The 16,107-nt window shown below is 41.5% G+C and overlaps 2 protein-coding genes across 2 annotated transcripts; one reads left to right on the forward strand and one right to left on the reverse strand.

The window, feature by feature from the left end:
* Positions 1–550: 550 nt before the first annotated feature.
* Positions 551–7,141, forward strand: LOC121623056 (serine/threonine-protein phosphatase with EF-hands 2-like). Its single transcript, XM_041960180.1, has 18 exons — positions 551–619; positions 735–752; positions 876–884; positions 1,000–1,127; positions 1,528–1,582; positions 1,738–1,913; positions 2,015–2,129; positions 2,267–2,313; positions 2,394–2,560; positions 2,739–2,775; positions 3,292–3,441; positions 3,564–3,905; positions 4,056–4,241; positions 4,406–4,548; positions 5,010–5,116; positions 5,234–5,397; positions 5,511–5,598; positions 5,863–7,141. Exons 1-18 carry the CDS (start codon positions 568–570, stop codon positions 6,045–6,047), a joined length of 2,169 nt encoding a protein of 722 aa, XP_041816114.1. The 5' UTR covers positions 551–567; the 3' UTR covers positions 6,048–7,141.
* A 419-nt stretch (positions 7,142–7,560) lies between these two features.
* On the reverse strand, positions 7,561–15,668 carry nup54 (nucleoporin 54). Its single transcript, XM_041960212.1, has 14 exons — positions 15,587–15,668; positions 14,978–15,088; positions 13,864–13,947; positions 13,001–13,087; positions 12,052–12,210; positions 11,103–11,329; positions 10,822–11,009; positions 10,468–10,664; positions 10,306–10,360; positions 9,890–9,983; positions 9,143–9,250; positions 8,676–8,795; positions 8,302–8,412; positions 7,561–8,180 (listed from the first exon to the last, which is right to left on the reverse strand). The coding sequence occupies exons 1-14, from the start codon at positions 15,627–15,629 to the stop codon at positions 8,052–8,054; spliced, it is 1,713 nt and encodes a 570-aa protein (XP_041816146.1). The 5' UTR covers positions 15,630–15,668; the 3' UTR covers positions 7,561–8,051.
* Between the last annotated feature and the right edge of the window lie 439 nt (positions 15,669–16,107).

Here is a 16,107-nt window from a genome sequence, read left to right on the forward strand (position 1 = left end):
CAAGACCTGTCCGAGACACTTGGCTCGACTATTCACAAGCCGTCAGCCAGTGTGAGTGTGTGTGTGTGTGTGCGTGTGTGTGTGTGATGGTTGGGATTGAGTAGCCACAGAGAGGGAAAGTCCAATTACGACGTTACAAGCACTGGAAGCTGCGCTGGTGTGCCTGGGAAATGGAAAAGTCTAAGATCTTAAAACAGTGTGGCTGGAAGGTTTGTGTAAAAAAATGACGAGGTTTCTTTAAAGGTGCAGAAGAAGTGAAGGAAGGTAATGAAAGAAAGGGAAGGCAGCCAGGTAAGGATACTTTGGTGCCTATTCTATCCATAGGTTAGCAACTGTCGTGCAACATCCAGTAATAAGAATTAGTCCTCTGAAGATTTGTGTATCTTGTTGTTGATGCTGTTCACAATTTATTACCAGAAATGTGTAATAGATAAATAGACAATAGTAGGAAAAGTTGTTATACTGTATACAGAGGTCTATTTCAGGTTGCAAAACACAAGGTCAGGTATTCCAGACTCTCACATGAAAGTATCCTTGTCTTTGACAGTAAAAAAACAGCAAAGGGTCATGGGATGTGGCATGGGAAAATCAGAACTCCAGATGAAGAAATGTGACAGAGGTGTGGCCTTTAACAAAACCAGTGTAGTGGATAGTCATGCTATTGAGTTTCCATAAAAATGGTCCTTTTTATTACAATAATTTAATACCAGTGTCATCACTGTTTGTCATTTCAGTGAGCATCTCTGTTCCAGGTAAATATGTGTTTTTTAGTCTATCACGTCTTTACAGCTCGAAAGTATCTCAAAAAAAGTCTCAGTTGGTTTGGTTTCGATAACTTTTGCACTCTCCGCTCACTTTTTATGCACTCTGTGAAGCTGCTACCGGTGAGTCTTTCAGTCCAGATCTGATGTTGTGAACGGGTGTCTTGGTAGCGGAAGGGGAGGATTACTTAGGCACAGTTATGACCGAGCGCTTCCCTTTTGTCTCCCCGATCAACAGCCATCAGAGCGGCTCTGTTGATCCAGCGCTGGTACCGTCAGTATGTCGCCCGGCTGGAGATAAGACGCAGGTGCACGTGGAACATTTTCCAGTCTATTGAATATGCAGGAGAGCAAGACCAGATCAAGGTGAGGTCAAATAGTTTTGAACACTTTTCGGGAAAATTAAATAGTGTCCACAGTGACATGTCACCACATGACCACTTTATTCTCAACAACGATTGGATTAATTCATTCATTAAATTCTGAGCACATTTTTCAGGGTCCCTAGAGGATCAGTTCTACTAACTTGGTGGACTGGTGTGTTTTCCTCTAGCACCACCATGTGGTTGACATTTTTGGATTTTATTGAAACATATCAATCACTACAAAAGGGATTGCCCTGAAATTTGATAAAACATTCATGGTCCCCAGAGGATGAATTGTAATAACTTTGACGGTCCCTCAACTTTTCATATTGCGCCATCATCAGGTCAAAATCTCCATTTGTCCATATTTTCACTTTAATAATTTTTTTTTCCTCCTGCAGCTCTACAATTTTTTTGGCTTCTTGATGGACCACTTCACCCCAGCCAACAGTGAAAGTAAGGCTGACTCTCAACTCCTATCCGTAGGTTTCATTAGCTTACTGACGGTGAGCCAATCTGAGCTCACCTGCTCTGTACTGAGAAATGTAATGTGGTTTTTCCTCACCACGCTCATCCACCTACCCTACTTTCCCTCTCTGCCTTTAATGTAGGAAACCTAATATCTCACATCTTTCGTAAGAATGAGATCTTTCACGACGCGGAATGGGAACGGTATTTTTGCTACAAGAGCATTGAGGTACCCGACAGCTACAGCGGCCTCCACCTGACCTTCCCCATGACCTTCTGTGGAGTGTCAAAGCTGGTGGAGGCCTTTAAGCACAAACAAGTAGGTACACGGGCACAAAAAAAGTGCACTCATTGCAGCACAAGAAGACACGAGTTTTCTTGCGGCAGTCGGTTTATTCATACTTGTTTTTTCCCCAGTAGCAGCTCCATGCTCGATATGTTCTGCAGCTTCTTGGAGAGACTTGGAGACTCCTAAGAATTCTACCAAATATCAATCAAGTCTCCACCTGCCAACCCAAGGAGATCACTATATGTGGTACATAACAGCAGGCCTTTCCAGGACACATTGTACTCTTTATATATATTTTTGTACATTCTTTTCTATGAGCCGTGAGCGATTCAGCGTGCACTCCCACTGTCAAAAATATCAACGCGTCATTCATCCCTTTACAGGAGATTTACATGGGCACCTTGAAGATCTGCTGCTGATATTCTATAAGGTACTCCACATCATACAACTCATCATACTGCCAGACACGGATGTTTGTTTTAATTAACACCTTTAACTCAATCTGTCCAGAACGGTTTGCCGTCCTCTGAGAAACCATATGTCTTCAATGGAGACTTTGTGGATCGTGGCAAAAACTCCTTAGAGATTCTGCTCATCCTGTTTGGGTTCCTGCTGGTCTATCCAAATGATGTCCACCTGAACAGAGGGAACCACGAGGACCACATTATTAACCTGAGGTAAGCGAGTCTGTGCACTGCTGTCCTCTTTTCAAACTCCTATCAGTGGCTTTGTCTTTTTGTTGTCTTGGTACTAATGCTTTTCTAAAGCTAGTCACAGTAAGCTCATATATGGCATTTTGCAATTAGTGCCCTGATGTGTATACTGATCTGGCTATTCATTGTGTGCTTTCTCCAGATATGGTTTCACGAAAGAAGTTTTGGGAAAATATAGGGTAGGTATTGTGTAATTTTCTTCAATATTTCAATATCATATTACCAAACTTAACTTCAGTGGTGAAATAAATATTCAGATGCTTAAAAAAAAGGTGGCAATAACAGCATTTAAAAAATACTCCATTACAAATTCTGCATTCACTTAAGAAAAGTACATCTGTATTATCAGGAAAATGGACTTGAGGTATAAACATTAATAGTACAGAATATGCAAATGGGTCCTGTAAGTGTTAAGTATGTTCACCACCTTAGCTTAGCATGCTAACTTACTAAGTAGGTCTTAACACAAGGTACAGCTAAGGCTGCTGGGAATGCGTTTTTTTTTTTTTTTTTGCAGGTATCTGATCAAAAAATGAAGTTTATGATCCATGCAATAGTTGTTGAGATAGTTCAATCTGGACCAAAGTGGTGGACCACCCACCCCTGCACCGCTAGCATGGCTAATCATTGCCCGACGTAATAAGATGAGCTGTAAACTGCAATGTAAATAACCGTAAGCTTGATTTGGTCTGCAGGTGCATGGCAAGAAGATACTAAAGCTTCTCCAGAAGATCTTCAGTTGGCTGCCTCTGGCCACAGTGATTGACCAGAAGGTGCTGATTGTGCACGGTGGGATCTCTGACACAACAGACCTTGACACGATAATGAGAATGGACAGACACAAAGTAAGAAAGGCCCTCAGCATCAACATCAAGTGCATCTGAGGTATTTTACAGGCAGCAAATTCAGGATTATCGTGATCTTGATATTAAGCGCATATAATCTGCGTGTTTTTGAATGTGTTCAGTACGTATCAGCTCTCAGGCCTCCCAAGCCGACCAATGGCAGTAAGACTCAGACAACAAACAACAGGAGTAACGAGGCCAGTGGACCAGTGGAAAGCCGCCGTCGCGTGTGTTCTCTGACTCACCAAAGTTCGGCCACAGCTTACAGGCACAACCTCCAACGCCGCTCGCTCCACAGCCAGCCCACGAGCAGTCAACTCAACTGGTCAGTGGAGGAGGAGCTGAAAAGGAGGCGCAGACTGGCTGGGTTTGACCAGTCTTACAGAGAACTGACGAAGTCTGACTCCGACTCGGATCCAGAGTCTGGAGAAACAACAGAGACAGATGAGCATGAGTGGAAACAAGTAAGTGACAGGAGGGATACTGGATCTGGATGGTTGTGATTGTTTTAGTAGATGATTAAACATAATGCACACACCACTTTAATACTTTCTTGTTATTTACAGTTTTTAGGTGTTAGTTAACTGTCCAGATTAACTGAATCTGCCACCCAGATAGTGGACATGTTGTGGAGCGATCCAATGCCCCAGAATGGCTGCATCCCCAACGAGGTGCGAGGTGGAGGCTGCTACTGGGGGCCAGACGTCACTGAGGAAGTGCTGGGAAGACACAACCTCCAGCTCCTCATCCGCTCCCATGAGTGCAAACAGGAAGGCTACGAGTTCTGTCACAACCGCATGGTGAGCACAAAAATATACATGAGGTAGACTCTGATGATGTTAAGAGCGTGGATCTTGTAATGGTTCTGAATGCAGAGATGTGGATTCACACGCAAAACGAAGAGGCAGAGCAGGTGACAGCAACTGAGTTCCTAAACCTGCTAAACGTCTTCTGTTACGTCCAGGTGCTGACTATATTTTCAGCGTCGAACTACTATGAAGTGGGCAGCAACAGAGGAGCCTACATCAGAATGGGCCCCGATCTGGTCCCGCACTTCATTCAGTATCAGGCCAGCAGGACAAGCAGAGAACTCACCCTGAGACAAAGGTACAGATACATATGAAGCTGCACAAAAATTAAGATAACAATTTAAAGGTTTAAAGGACCAGTGTGCTGGATTAAGTGGCATCTGCGGTGCCTGCTCCAAAGGTGAAAAACACAAAAGGTTTGGTTTGTCCGTTCTGGACTACTGTAGAAACATGGTGAACTGCGTGGAAGAGGACCTGCTCCCTCTGTAGAATGAAAATTATATTCCATTCCTACCAATAGATTAAATCCTACACACTGGACCTTTAAAAAATGTCAATATCAAAATCATATTTATGTCCCAAGAACATTAAAACACTTTCAGTTGAGTGACTCATGGGACAACGCGGGTCAAAAAAGCTTTGTGTGAAGAACACTCACAAAAAATATATACTCTTGATAACACTGAGATTGTACAGGCAAGATTATACCAAGATTCACGCAAAGTAAAAATAGATTTTCTTCTACCTGTTCTTCGTCAGTATTGGGTGGACAGAGAGATCGGCTCTGCAAACTCTCAGGAAACAGCTGTTTGTACATAAGTCAGATCTCATCAGTGCCTTCCAGGAGTTTGATCCCAACAACACAGGTACTTTGCGCCCCCCCGGACTGAGACTGCTATACGAGCATAGATGTGGAAACATAATGGTTCATAAATAGAGTTTATTAATAATAACTCCACTGTGTATTGCTGTCAATGTGTCAGGGATGATCTCTTTAAGCCACTGGGCCAGTGCCACAGAGGAAGTACTGAAGCTGGGTCTGCCCTGGAGGGTGCTGCGCCCTCAGCTTGTCAGCAGCACCCAGTCCGGCATGGTGGACTACCAGCAGTGGATAAGAGAGTTCTCCATCACTGAGCCCAGACTAGAGGTCAGCCTTGTACAACTCATGTCAGCATGTTTTTTTTGTGTGTTTATTTCCTTCAGCCTGTTTCCCTAAATGGGATTCGGAGTTCTTGGATCGATTTGACTCTTCCATTTCAGATCTCAGACAACAGCATTTTGGAGACTATGTACAAAAACCACTCCAACCTGGAAACCATCTTCAGAATCATCGACGCAGATCACTCAGGTCAGTGAGCAGCTCAATGTTTCTTTCCTTTTTAATCATGCTGGTGGCATAGCTTTGTCGTTGCCGAACTACTCGATCCACCGCTTTGATCCAGAGTTGAATATCAGCTATGGGGTGGGTTGCAATGAATTTTTGCACAGACATATATGGTCCCTAGAGAACGAAGTGAATCAACAAAACGCATGACATTCAAACACAATACAGATTTATTTTATCCGACAACTTGTGCACAGCTAAATCCTCCTCCTCTGCGCGTCCTCCAAGGTTTGATCTCTTTCGAGGAGTTTCGTCAGACCTGGAAACTCCTGAGCTCTCATCTTAAAATGGAGATCAGTGACAAGGCCATTGCAGACCTGGCCCAGAGCATTGACTTCAACAAGGACGGGAGCATCGACATCAATGAGTTCATGGAGGCTTTCCGACTGGTGGACCTGTCTGCACATACCTGAGAGCCTGGACCAGAAGCTGTAGCTGTATCTGCTGCATAGAGAACACAGAGAACTGTCTTTGATAGAATTATTCACCCGGATACAGGTGGTCTGTGGAAAATCAAATGTAAAGCTGTATCTCATCTATTTGACCTGCATGGGTTGATTGAATGCATTATTGTTTATCCATGAGCAACCTACTTCTTGCTTACCTCCTGTTTAGAAACAGGAAACACAAGTGATGTCATCTTTGCTTTCCTGTTGAGTGCATCAACACCATCCAGACTCGGACAGAGAGCTTCATCACATGGTGCCACGAACATCACCTGGAGCTCAATATCACCAAAACCATATACTGAAGCACAGGAAGTAGGCTGTTGATATAAGCCTGCCATTGGCTGACCATTTCAGTCTGCATTCTCCTCCTCTTTTGTGATCTACATGGTAGACTTTACAAAATCCCTGCAGCCTCTACACTCTGAAAATGGCAAGTTACCCTAACCTGGCCAATAGCAGTACAAACCTGCAACCTGGGCTTAGCGCTGTCCAAGAGGATTGTGATTGGTTTAATGAAATACAAAACAAGCAGGAGTGTTGTTTTTCCAGTTAACCAGAATAATAATGACTTCAGCCAGGGCTTTCTCCAGTGCTGGCATGGTTCTAAAACAAAGTGTAGAGATAACAAAACAAAAGAGCTTGTGGTGGATGTCGTGTATGTTCGTTTTTCACTGAGAGGGTGGAAAAAAAGCAAATTCCTTGTACATGTTCACATGCTTGGCCAATAAAGCAGATTCTGACAGCCCACAGTTGTAGCCATGACAGCAGCTAAAGCTTCAAATATGGATGTTGCTGTAAAAAAAAGCTGTAATTTGGAAAACGTGGATGGCTGACCTACATCTCCAACACAGAAAATCTATACAAGCACCACAGTTTCATGGTGGTGATTATGGTCACAATTCCCCCTTCTGTCACTGATTTATGGCATTGAATAATGGCCAGAGAAGTGTTTTTACAAAACATTACGATGTCACATTGGACAACCCAAAAATATAATGCCTCCGGATGTCGTTAAGAAGTCTTTAGCAGGCCTATGTATGGAGCTCGATTGAAGTTGAGAATGCAGAAATACCTAAGGATAAAAAATAAAAATGTTAGAGAACCGTACTGTTTCACATATCTGCCTGTATTTTTTGTCTGCCTGTTTTGTCACAGTCATGAATCACTTTTTCCACTTTACTTCCACCTGAGCGCTGAAAAACAGTGCGACTGGACCGCATGAGGGGATATAATCTGTGACAGCTGCTTAATCAGGACATGAATCCTATCAACTCAAGCCCTACTTTGATGAGATGTTGGAAAGGGCTTGTCTGAAGGTAAACACAGGAGACGTGAGATGTCCCATATCAGTAACCGCAACAACGCAACAGTATATAACCTCTTTGGATCAAGAACAGGATATAGATGGACAGTGGTAATATCCAGAAATACCTTTACATTACGTACACAAGGGATGCAATGAAGAACTTGTTTTCAATTTAAATGAAATTTATTAATATTTTAACAACAGCATAAAAAGGAATACAAAGATGTATTTACAATGTATTCAGTCACAACACAAACTCAATTCCACAACTTGTTTACATGCCAGTCACATTCATAGTCCCATGAATCCATAATCTGATTGAACGTAAGGGAAGCCAGCTATTATTAGACGATGTTGAGTCTTTCCATTAAGCTCTCCATTGGTCCAGAAAGCACAGATTAACCACTCATTGTTTTGTTGGTACAGATAGAGAGGCATAGTCCTGATAAACTGCCAAAATGGTGGTGAAGAGAGTAATTGCTCCAAATTCGGATTAATTCCTGTGATGAATCCTTAAGACAAGAGATTGCTTCAAGATTAATCCAATACCATGACAAGAAGGATGTGCTGACTTGTGTGGGTGACAGGCATGCCGCTATTTCAGAGGACTGACATGGAGAGTGAGAGCATATCGTATGCATGTGTGTGTTGGTAGGACAGACTCAGCTCAAGAGGCCTCCTCTCATGTGTCCACTGTCACTCAGCCCGTGCTCTATGAGCTTGATGTCTTCCAAGTCATCTTTGATGACGCTGATCAGATGACTTAAACCGTCCTGCTGCTGTTTCAGGTGCTGAGAGGAAGAGATAAGGAAGTGTTTCAGTGTGAAAAATCTGTGCATTCGGAGGTCTGCAAGCACAATTACAGGGCACAGATGTTAAAGTAAGATGCTCTGTGCAAATGTGTTGCCTCACTTGTTTGATTTCTCTGAGAAGATCTGCATCAACACTGTAGCGCTCTTCTGATCTCACAGCACCAAAGTGATTCTGCATCCGGATTTGGGACATTAATTCATTCAACCGACCCTGAAAGAAAACATAAGACAAGTCCTCCAATAAAAGACTGTCTTAAGTAGTGGTTTGATCTCAGCAGCCAAAAACACAGCTTGTGACTTAAAGGTAACCTTTGGAGTTTTTGACCTCTATTAGTTCCATGGGGCTGTTTCTCTAAAATGTCACAACCTTGGTAATTAACTTGTTGCTTTACAATTAAAACCTATAAATATGATAGCATAGCATGAAAAAATTAGCACCTTCACCATACAAACGGCTAAAGTTTTAACACTAACCTTGAACTGTGTGGGGGCATTGAGCTCAGACTGAATAGTGTCCAGCTGCACCCGGAGATGCTCCTCATCCACTTGGATAGCATAACCACTTTTCCTCTGAATCTCCTGTTTGATCAGCACCTGCCAGGCAATCAGGGACAGATGAGGAGGAGAGATTAATATGACAAAACGTATTTGAGCAGAAAGGATAAAGCAGGGAAGTACAGACCGTAAAAGGAATTTATTCAAACTCTCATGAAATTTACAGGTGTTATTCATCACAAGTTGTTTCTGCATGAAAAAAGACAATGCAAGTTTTCCTTTTGTATCAAGCAGCAAAACAGTTAATTGGCAGTTTACCTGGCATCACATGTCCTGAAATGTGACTATTGCACATCTGCACATTGCAATGTCCATGCTGAAATGATCATGCAGCCCTATTTACGACATGTTCTTGCTGAACAAAGGTAGAACGGTGAGGCAGCTACCTGCAGCACCCTGTGAGACAGATCCATCAGCTTCCTCTTGTATTGGGCAATCTTGGCCACCGTGGTCGCCTGGTTCTTCTGCAGTTCACTGATGTCACTGGAGATAATCTGCATGTCCAAATGAGTGAGTAAGTGACTAAAAACTGCTGTTAACATGTTTAGCATTTCTCCACTGACTTAAAATTTTTCTCTTACAAGCATCACGCTGAAACAATCTCTGCCCTGCTGCCACACCTTAGAAATCTGTTTGGATATTTTTTCTCATCAGCATACTAAGATAGCTCAAGATGTTGCATTTTATAGTAATACCAGATAAGTGCTTTTGATATTGACCCAACTTAGAAGTGTGTATGTTCTGAAATTAAGTCTTACATGCACATTTCCTCTTTCTATGCATCGTGAGGGACATCTGGATTTAAATATCCTCCAATCCGAATCAAACTTAATGACAAATTGCTTACATGACAGTAAATGTGAAGGATTGTAATTTACTCAAAGCTATATAAACAAAAACGATTCTAAAACATCTCTAAATTCTGCCACTGCCACTTTCAGCTGTATTTGTAATAGTAATTCCAGCTGTAAGCAACTTGTTGGCAGCTAGCATGAATTGGACATCTGTGTACTCTGTCCTTGACACCACAAAATGTGTTTCAGAATTCCTTTGTCGATAATCAGAGGCCAGTGTGTCCATGTTCATGTCCAGAGAGTCTTTCTGTTACATTTAGAGAACAGTAACAGACTTACATCCACTCTGGTCTGGTGCTGTTTGGTCATCTGCTCCTGGATCTGCAGCCTTCGAAGCAGCTCCTTAAAACCCACCATGGGCACTGGGATTAATCTGGAGAAAAACATTAACATTACTTTCAGTAAACAAACTAACTTCTAAATCGGTTGAGAAAATAAAAGGTGTTACCCACAACTTTAATGCTGTATATTATATTCCACTTATTGTATATGACTTAAGGGCACTAAATATGGTAAATATAGTTTTTTTTCAAACTGCTGCTAAAAGCAATTCAGTTGAAAATATAAGGTGATGTATTCATTGGTACAATAAGTGTAAGTGAGGAGAAATGCTACTTATTTGGGGAAAAATATAAATGTAGCACCACATATATGAACAGTTATAGAAAGTGTACAGTGATTCTTAACCAGCTCACTTCTCTGGGTCAGGGTTGTCCACCTTAGCCTGCTCCCAAATGATGGGGTCCACTCCTAGTGAAAAGAGACAACATCCTCCGTTACAAATCAAGACAATTAATTTGTTCACAATTTGCTGAACTCAGCGAGAGGACGACACAAACATGCACGCAGGCATTTACCTGCAGGTGCATTTTGCAGCAGCTGTTTGAGCTGTGCTGGAGACAGCTCTGTGCGTGTGACTGTCATGGCCACTCCGATCTGTGTGAGCTGGACCTTGATGTTGGCCTGCTCCAGATAACTGAAGAGTGTGGTGGCGGGGATCCGCTTTGAGGTGCCATTAGGAGAACGCTCCACCACATAAACAATTACCTCTGTCCTGAGAGACAGAAGACACATAAATAAGACCCTGCACTGGTGTATGATGAATTTATCTATCACAAAAGTTCTGGCAGCTGCAAATCTTTTCTGAGTCAATAGGAAACCATGTGTATAGTAGTAGTAGTAGTATTGTATGCTGTGTTACAGAAACTTACTGGTCATTGGGCAGGGCTTTCACACCCTCTACATTGACACTGAGTGTCTGGTTGCTTCCCAGGACCTTGTGGAGGGACTCTACCAGCTGTTGCTGCTGAGCTCGCACATCAGCTTCCTTTTTAATGAGAACCAAGACCACTAAACCGTCCTCATCCTTACTCACTGGGACACAGCTGTAGCCCACCGCCTAGGAAACAAAAACACAAAGGACTACCAGTTAATACTCAAACTCGAATGAACCTAACACTTCCAACCACTGTACTGACTTATCTGCCATTACCTTGAACCTGCAGAATGGGTTCTCCTGGGTAAAGTCAACAGGTGGGTTGTTGTTGCTGTAGTAGCCCTTCCCAGTGCCCCAGTACGCCTGCAGCTGGTTCCATTTGGCTAAGATGGAGTCACGCTCATCTCCTAACAAGGTGGGTGCTGACAGAGCAGTGACCTGCTGGTAAAGATGGGTGGGCTGAGTCTGACCTGGCTGCTGGGCCTGTTGGCTGAACAAACCTCCTGATAGGGGGGAAGGAGAGGTTAAATGACAGGTCAGATCATCTTGTCCTTTACTTTTTCTGAAATACCCAGTTGCTCATGGTGAAACTACTTTTTTTTATATTATTATATAAATATTTTTTATATTATTATATATTTATTTTTTATAACATGAGGAAAGAGACCAAAATGTTTCTAACTTTATAAGCTCTAATAGCACAGGCTTATATTTCTGCTACAGCTGCACATTGTTGGATTGATGATGGCGAAGTTTAAATCTGTTACTTTCTGCTTGTTGCTGCCCTCTGCAGTGAGAAGAGGTGTACAGCACAGTTGGAAGAGTCATTATGGTAAGTTGTGTGTAAGCCTGCCTTATATTTATCTGACTCAGTATTTCAAAAAAAAAAATAAAAAATAAAAATCAAACTCTGCTGGTCTTAGTTTGATTCTGAAATGGGAAAATACAAAAATTGTTTGAAATGCATAATTTCCAGCATGCTGGCTGTTTTAAACATACTTTGCTGGCACTCCTGTCCAGGACAGAGTCGTTAACATTTCTCCAACCAGGGTTAATGTGCTCATTTGAGTGTTTTATATTGATCCTTCAAAGATGAGTTGTTTACTAATTTAAAAACAAATGACAGACATCACTTTGTTCTTCAGTGGCTATCTTGTTTGGGTCATAATCTTTCAATCTTCACATGGAAATACTAAAAGTGGTATTTGGAAATATCAGCTCTCACCTTGCTGCTGCTGAGTTGGCTGGATATTAAACCCTCCAAACCCACCCAGACCAGTTGTTCCTAATCCGGGTCCAAATCCTGTTGTCCCAGTAGCAGTCCCAGCGCCAAGCCCAGAGGAGAACCCAAAGGTTTTGTTCTGTGTGTTACCAAACAGGCCTCCTAAAACAGAAGAATGTGCAAACACAGTGAGATAATATCAACTACATTAACGCTACTGAATGCCAGTTAAGTCTACAGTGTTTGGGATATATGCTGCCAGCTCTGCGGAAGGATCACTGCAGGAGTGACAGAAAGGACTTACAGAGTGAGACATCTTGTGGCAGCTATTTGTTGGTACGTCAACACAAAGCTGAGTGTGCAGCAGTACGCAATAGAACAGTTTCAGGAATAAGGTTTAGAACATTGATAGATATTACTGAAATCTTGAGTCATTTTTCCTAGTCTTCCACTTATTTATTTTGCTAACCATTTCTTATTCTAATCTAAAATATTATGACTTTAAATTATTAACTTTGGTCTACATAACGCTTCCTGTAGGACTTACCCCAAGTATTTAGTTCACTGAAACAAATAGCTGTACCTTTACACTTTAAACAGAAAGAAACACACAACAGTCCCCCGAAATGTAATTTCTTGCCCTGCACTGAGCCTCAAAGACAGCCACAGAACAGTGATGGTATATATTCACAAAAAAGCACTCACATCAAAAAGAATCAATATCTCTGTTTTGTAATTAGACCATCTGATGATTTTGATTTTTTTCTCCCCATAATGCAAGTACAGCTGATTAAACCTGCCTTTGATTGTCACCTCAGTTGGGCAAATCTCATTTTAAAAGCAAATTACTGCATGCATGCAATTTTTTCTGCACATCAAAGTAAATGGCAATGAAAAGAAGTGAAAGCTCTTTTTCTTTTTTATTAAGAGTGAATGCAGCTATACAACTGACCTGTGGTGTTGGCAGGAGCAGCAAAGCTAAAAGTGGACCCTGGAGCAGCAGCAGTTGTTGTAGTCGTCCCAAAGCCACCAAACGTGCCTGAGAAACAAAGCAAATAATGACAAATGAGAAAAAGAAGTCGATACAAAAACAGGTGAGATAGATAAATGGAGGAAAGAAAAACAAATGAAATCACTCACTTTAGTAGACGACAAAAAAAAAAAAAAATCAAGACTGAACTTTTAAGATAAATAAGAAGAAAACTGCATTGATCATCTAGCATTGTTCTTCCATGTTACAAAGAAGGTGAAAATGTCTTGGGATTCTACAGGAATCAAATGAGATGAGTGCATAATTCAACATTTTGTCTCCTCATGCAAATGAAAACTATAATGCATGACATTTTATGAGACAAAACAACATACAACATGTGAGATGAAAAATCACTGCACCACATAGATGTGAAAATGGATGAAAATGTGTGTTTAAAGACACAGACTGTACTGATTAATCAATCACAAAAGTCATCTACCTGTGCTAGCCAGGCTATTACCAAAATTGAAAACAGTGCCAGTGGTGGTTGCTGTACCAAAGCACCCCACATTAAAGCTGACTGCTGCTGGGTTGGCATTTAAACCAAACCCCCCAAAACTAAACCCACCAGCCGTGGTGTTTCCAGCTCCCAGCCCCCCAAATCCTGCAGCCAGCAGAGGCAGGCAGCGAAAAAGAGAGAATGACACGAAGGAGTTAAATGACAAAGGGTCAGGCCTAGTATAGGCTCATTAATTGCAAAAACAGTTTAAGTACCTTAATAGAGACAGGACTAAAAACAATCCAAAGCTACTAGCTTTGTACATAACATGTGCTTATCTTACCAGTGTTGGTGGAGCCAAAACTAAATCCTGTGGCTGGTGCAGCAGCAGTGGTGGTGGCTGCCCCAAAACCAGGGGCTGTAAGAGCTACGAAGACAAAATAGAAACAAAATAGTACATTAAACTGGCACACAATTAGATTAGGTCACAACAACAAAGATACCTAAAAATATTTACATACATAACTTCTGTCTTTTTTTTTAGTGAGTAAGCAAAACACTAATATAAAATATGGAAAGCAGCAGTCCCTCTTTATACAGTACCTATGGCAAATTCAAATATTATAGGTAATCTTTCTCTGATAATACATTCATGGGCTCATTCTTCTTGTATTTCTGATTCACTATGTGGAGTTTAACAACAACAGATCAACAGAATGTACTCAGCTTGCACAAAGTACACAGCAAGGTAGATGGCACAATTATTCTAGAAAGCTATACATATGTCTGGGTTTCATGGTAATCTGCTTACATGAACTTCTCTTTGTGCAAAAACAATTAGATGCTTTGCAGTGATACTCAATTTAGGGTAATCTATCTCATATCTAAAGAATGAAATCATTCCGTGCCTCCTCCACTGCTGTAAATTATTATATGACAAACAAACAATAATGATCACAATGATGTCAAACACACATTATGCAAACTGTAAAATTATTACAACCTGTACATTAGTACTGCTTTCAGTCCTATTTTAGTATAGTATGTTTCCTATTGATTTGTGCGCCCATTTATTTCAACCTGAGCCCCAGACAGTGCTGAGGAAACCTCATGGAGAAACAGACATGGACACAAGAGGTTAGTCCCGTTTGCAAGTGTCTCTTCCTGTGTGTGGGAGGCATTCCCGGATTTTTCCAATAGAAACACTCTGGGAGGCGTCTGCTCTTTTTAAAATGTGGGGACGTAAATTTGCCAAAGTAGCCTGTTAACACTTATCCTTGAAGGCTTCTCTCTATACTGGTCCCACACAGGTGAATGTGACAGTACCAAACGGGAATAACCAGTGGCATACAGTAGTGCATCTCATATAACTCTGACCGACAACACATCTCTGATTACTGCGGATCAGGAGTGAGGACAGGTGCCCCCCTCAGTGAGGATCAGCACTCTGGACTTACTGCCGAATCCTGATGAGGCGGTGGTGGTGGTGGTGGCTGCGGGACCAAAGCCAAATGCTGTTGATGCTGTGGTTTTGGGACCAAATGAACCGAATGAAAACCCGGACGTGTCTTCATAAGAACATAGAGAGTGCTATGAGATGTTGGGTGTAGTTACAGTAACGTTACAGCTACGATGAATTTTCCAAGCTGTAACGTTAGTCAACCTCATTTATGTCAACAAGGAGCGTTAGCTAGCTACATAGATGAGCACTAACTTGTGAGGCGTATGCACTAGCCAAAACAGCTAACGTTAGCAGGAATATTAATGGTAACTAGCAAGTAAGCGCTGTTCAAGCCTATCTTAACATTAAACCGGGTTCTAACATATATGTCTAAACAGCTAACTTAGCTACATTCCTCAGGTATAAAGCATTTCACATAATGCTTGTCGTTAGCCGGTAGATGATCCCACCGTCATGACTGCTAACGTTACAGAAGCTTGGTGTCCGCTATCAGTTTCTTTTTTATCTCCAATCTATACACACCATAACGTTCTTTTGACAATATGCAAGTGGAATATTTCCAGCTTCATTTAAATACTCGCAAATCAAATGAAAATATCCTTACTTGCCGCTGTGCTGCTCGTGGCGCCGCCAAAACTGAACGCCATTTTGACTGACAGATAATTCTTCTTCTCTTTCTTCTTGAGGCTGAGCGGTTTTTATCCAACATAACGGCACATTGCCGCCACCTAGAGTCTGAATCAGAGATGGGCACCTACTGCTGCAGGATCAGACAAAATACTGTGAACATCTCATGGAAAATAAACTAATCACAGTCACAAATGCAACTACAAATGCTGGACCACGTTAGGGTAAATGTCAAATAGCAGTATATAATTGGTGATATACTATTGATTGTATATTATTCATAAGAGAAGACCGTAAATCCAACTTCCATTTATGCATCCCTACTACAACATTAGACAAACAATGGATCTTATACATTTGTAAAAATTAAGTTTAGGTTAATATCTAAATATTTTTTTTTTGTGCTTTCAACTGACTATATGTCAAAAGGATTAGAAAATTATCACATTCTGTTTTATTTTCTACACAGTGTCCCAACTTGAGGACGATTAACTAAAC

The sequence above is a fragment of the Chelmon rostratus genome, chromosome 19 (genome assembly GCF_017976325.1).
Source record: "Chelmon rostratus isolate fCheRos1 chromosome 19, fCheRos1.pri, whole genome shotgun sequence".
Taxonomy (NCBI): Eukaryota; Metazoa; Chordata; class Actinopteri; order Chaetodontiformes; family Chaetodontidae; genus Chelmon; species Chelmon rostratus.

Bases quoted from the DNA above. Each gene is read 5' to 3' on its own strand.
- LOC121623056 (XM_041960180.1), top strand. From the start codon at position 568: ATGGGATGTGGCATGGGAAAATCAGAACTCCAGATGAAGAAATGTGAC. The intron at 1,128-1,527 runs GTGAGGTCAAAT...TTCCTCCTGCAG, and splicing joins GAGAGCAAGACCAGATCAAG to CTCTACAATTTTTTTGGCTT. The intron at 2,314-2,393 runs GTACTCCACATC...CAATCTGTCCAG, and splicing joins TGCTGCTGATATTCTATAAG to AACGGTTTGCCGTCCTCTGA.
- nup54 (XM_041960212.1), bottom strand. From the start codon at position 15,629: ATGGCGTTCAGTTTTGGCGGCGCCACGAGCAGCACAGCGGCAA. The intron at 9,251-9,889 runs GTAAGTCTGTTA...TTGGACATGCAG, and splicing joins AGCACCAGACCAGAGTGGAT to ATTATCTCCAGTGACATCAG. The intron at 8,181-8,301 runs GTGAGGCAACAC...TCTTCCTCTCAG, and splicing joins TTCTCAGAGAAATCAAACAA to CACCTGAAACAGCAGCAGGA.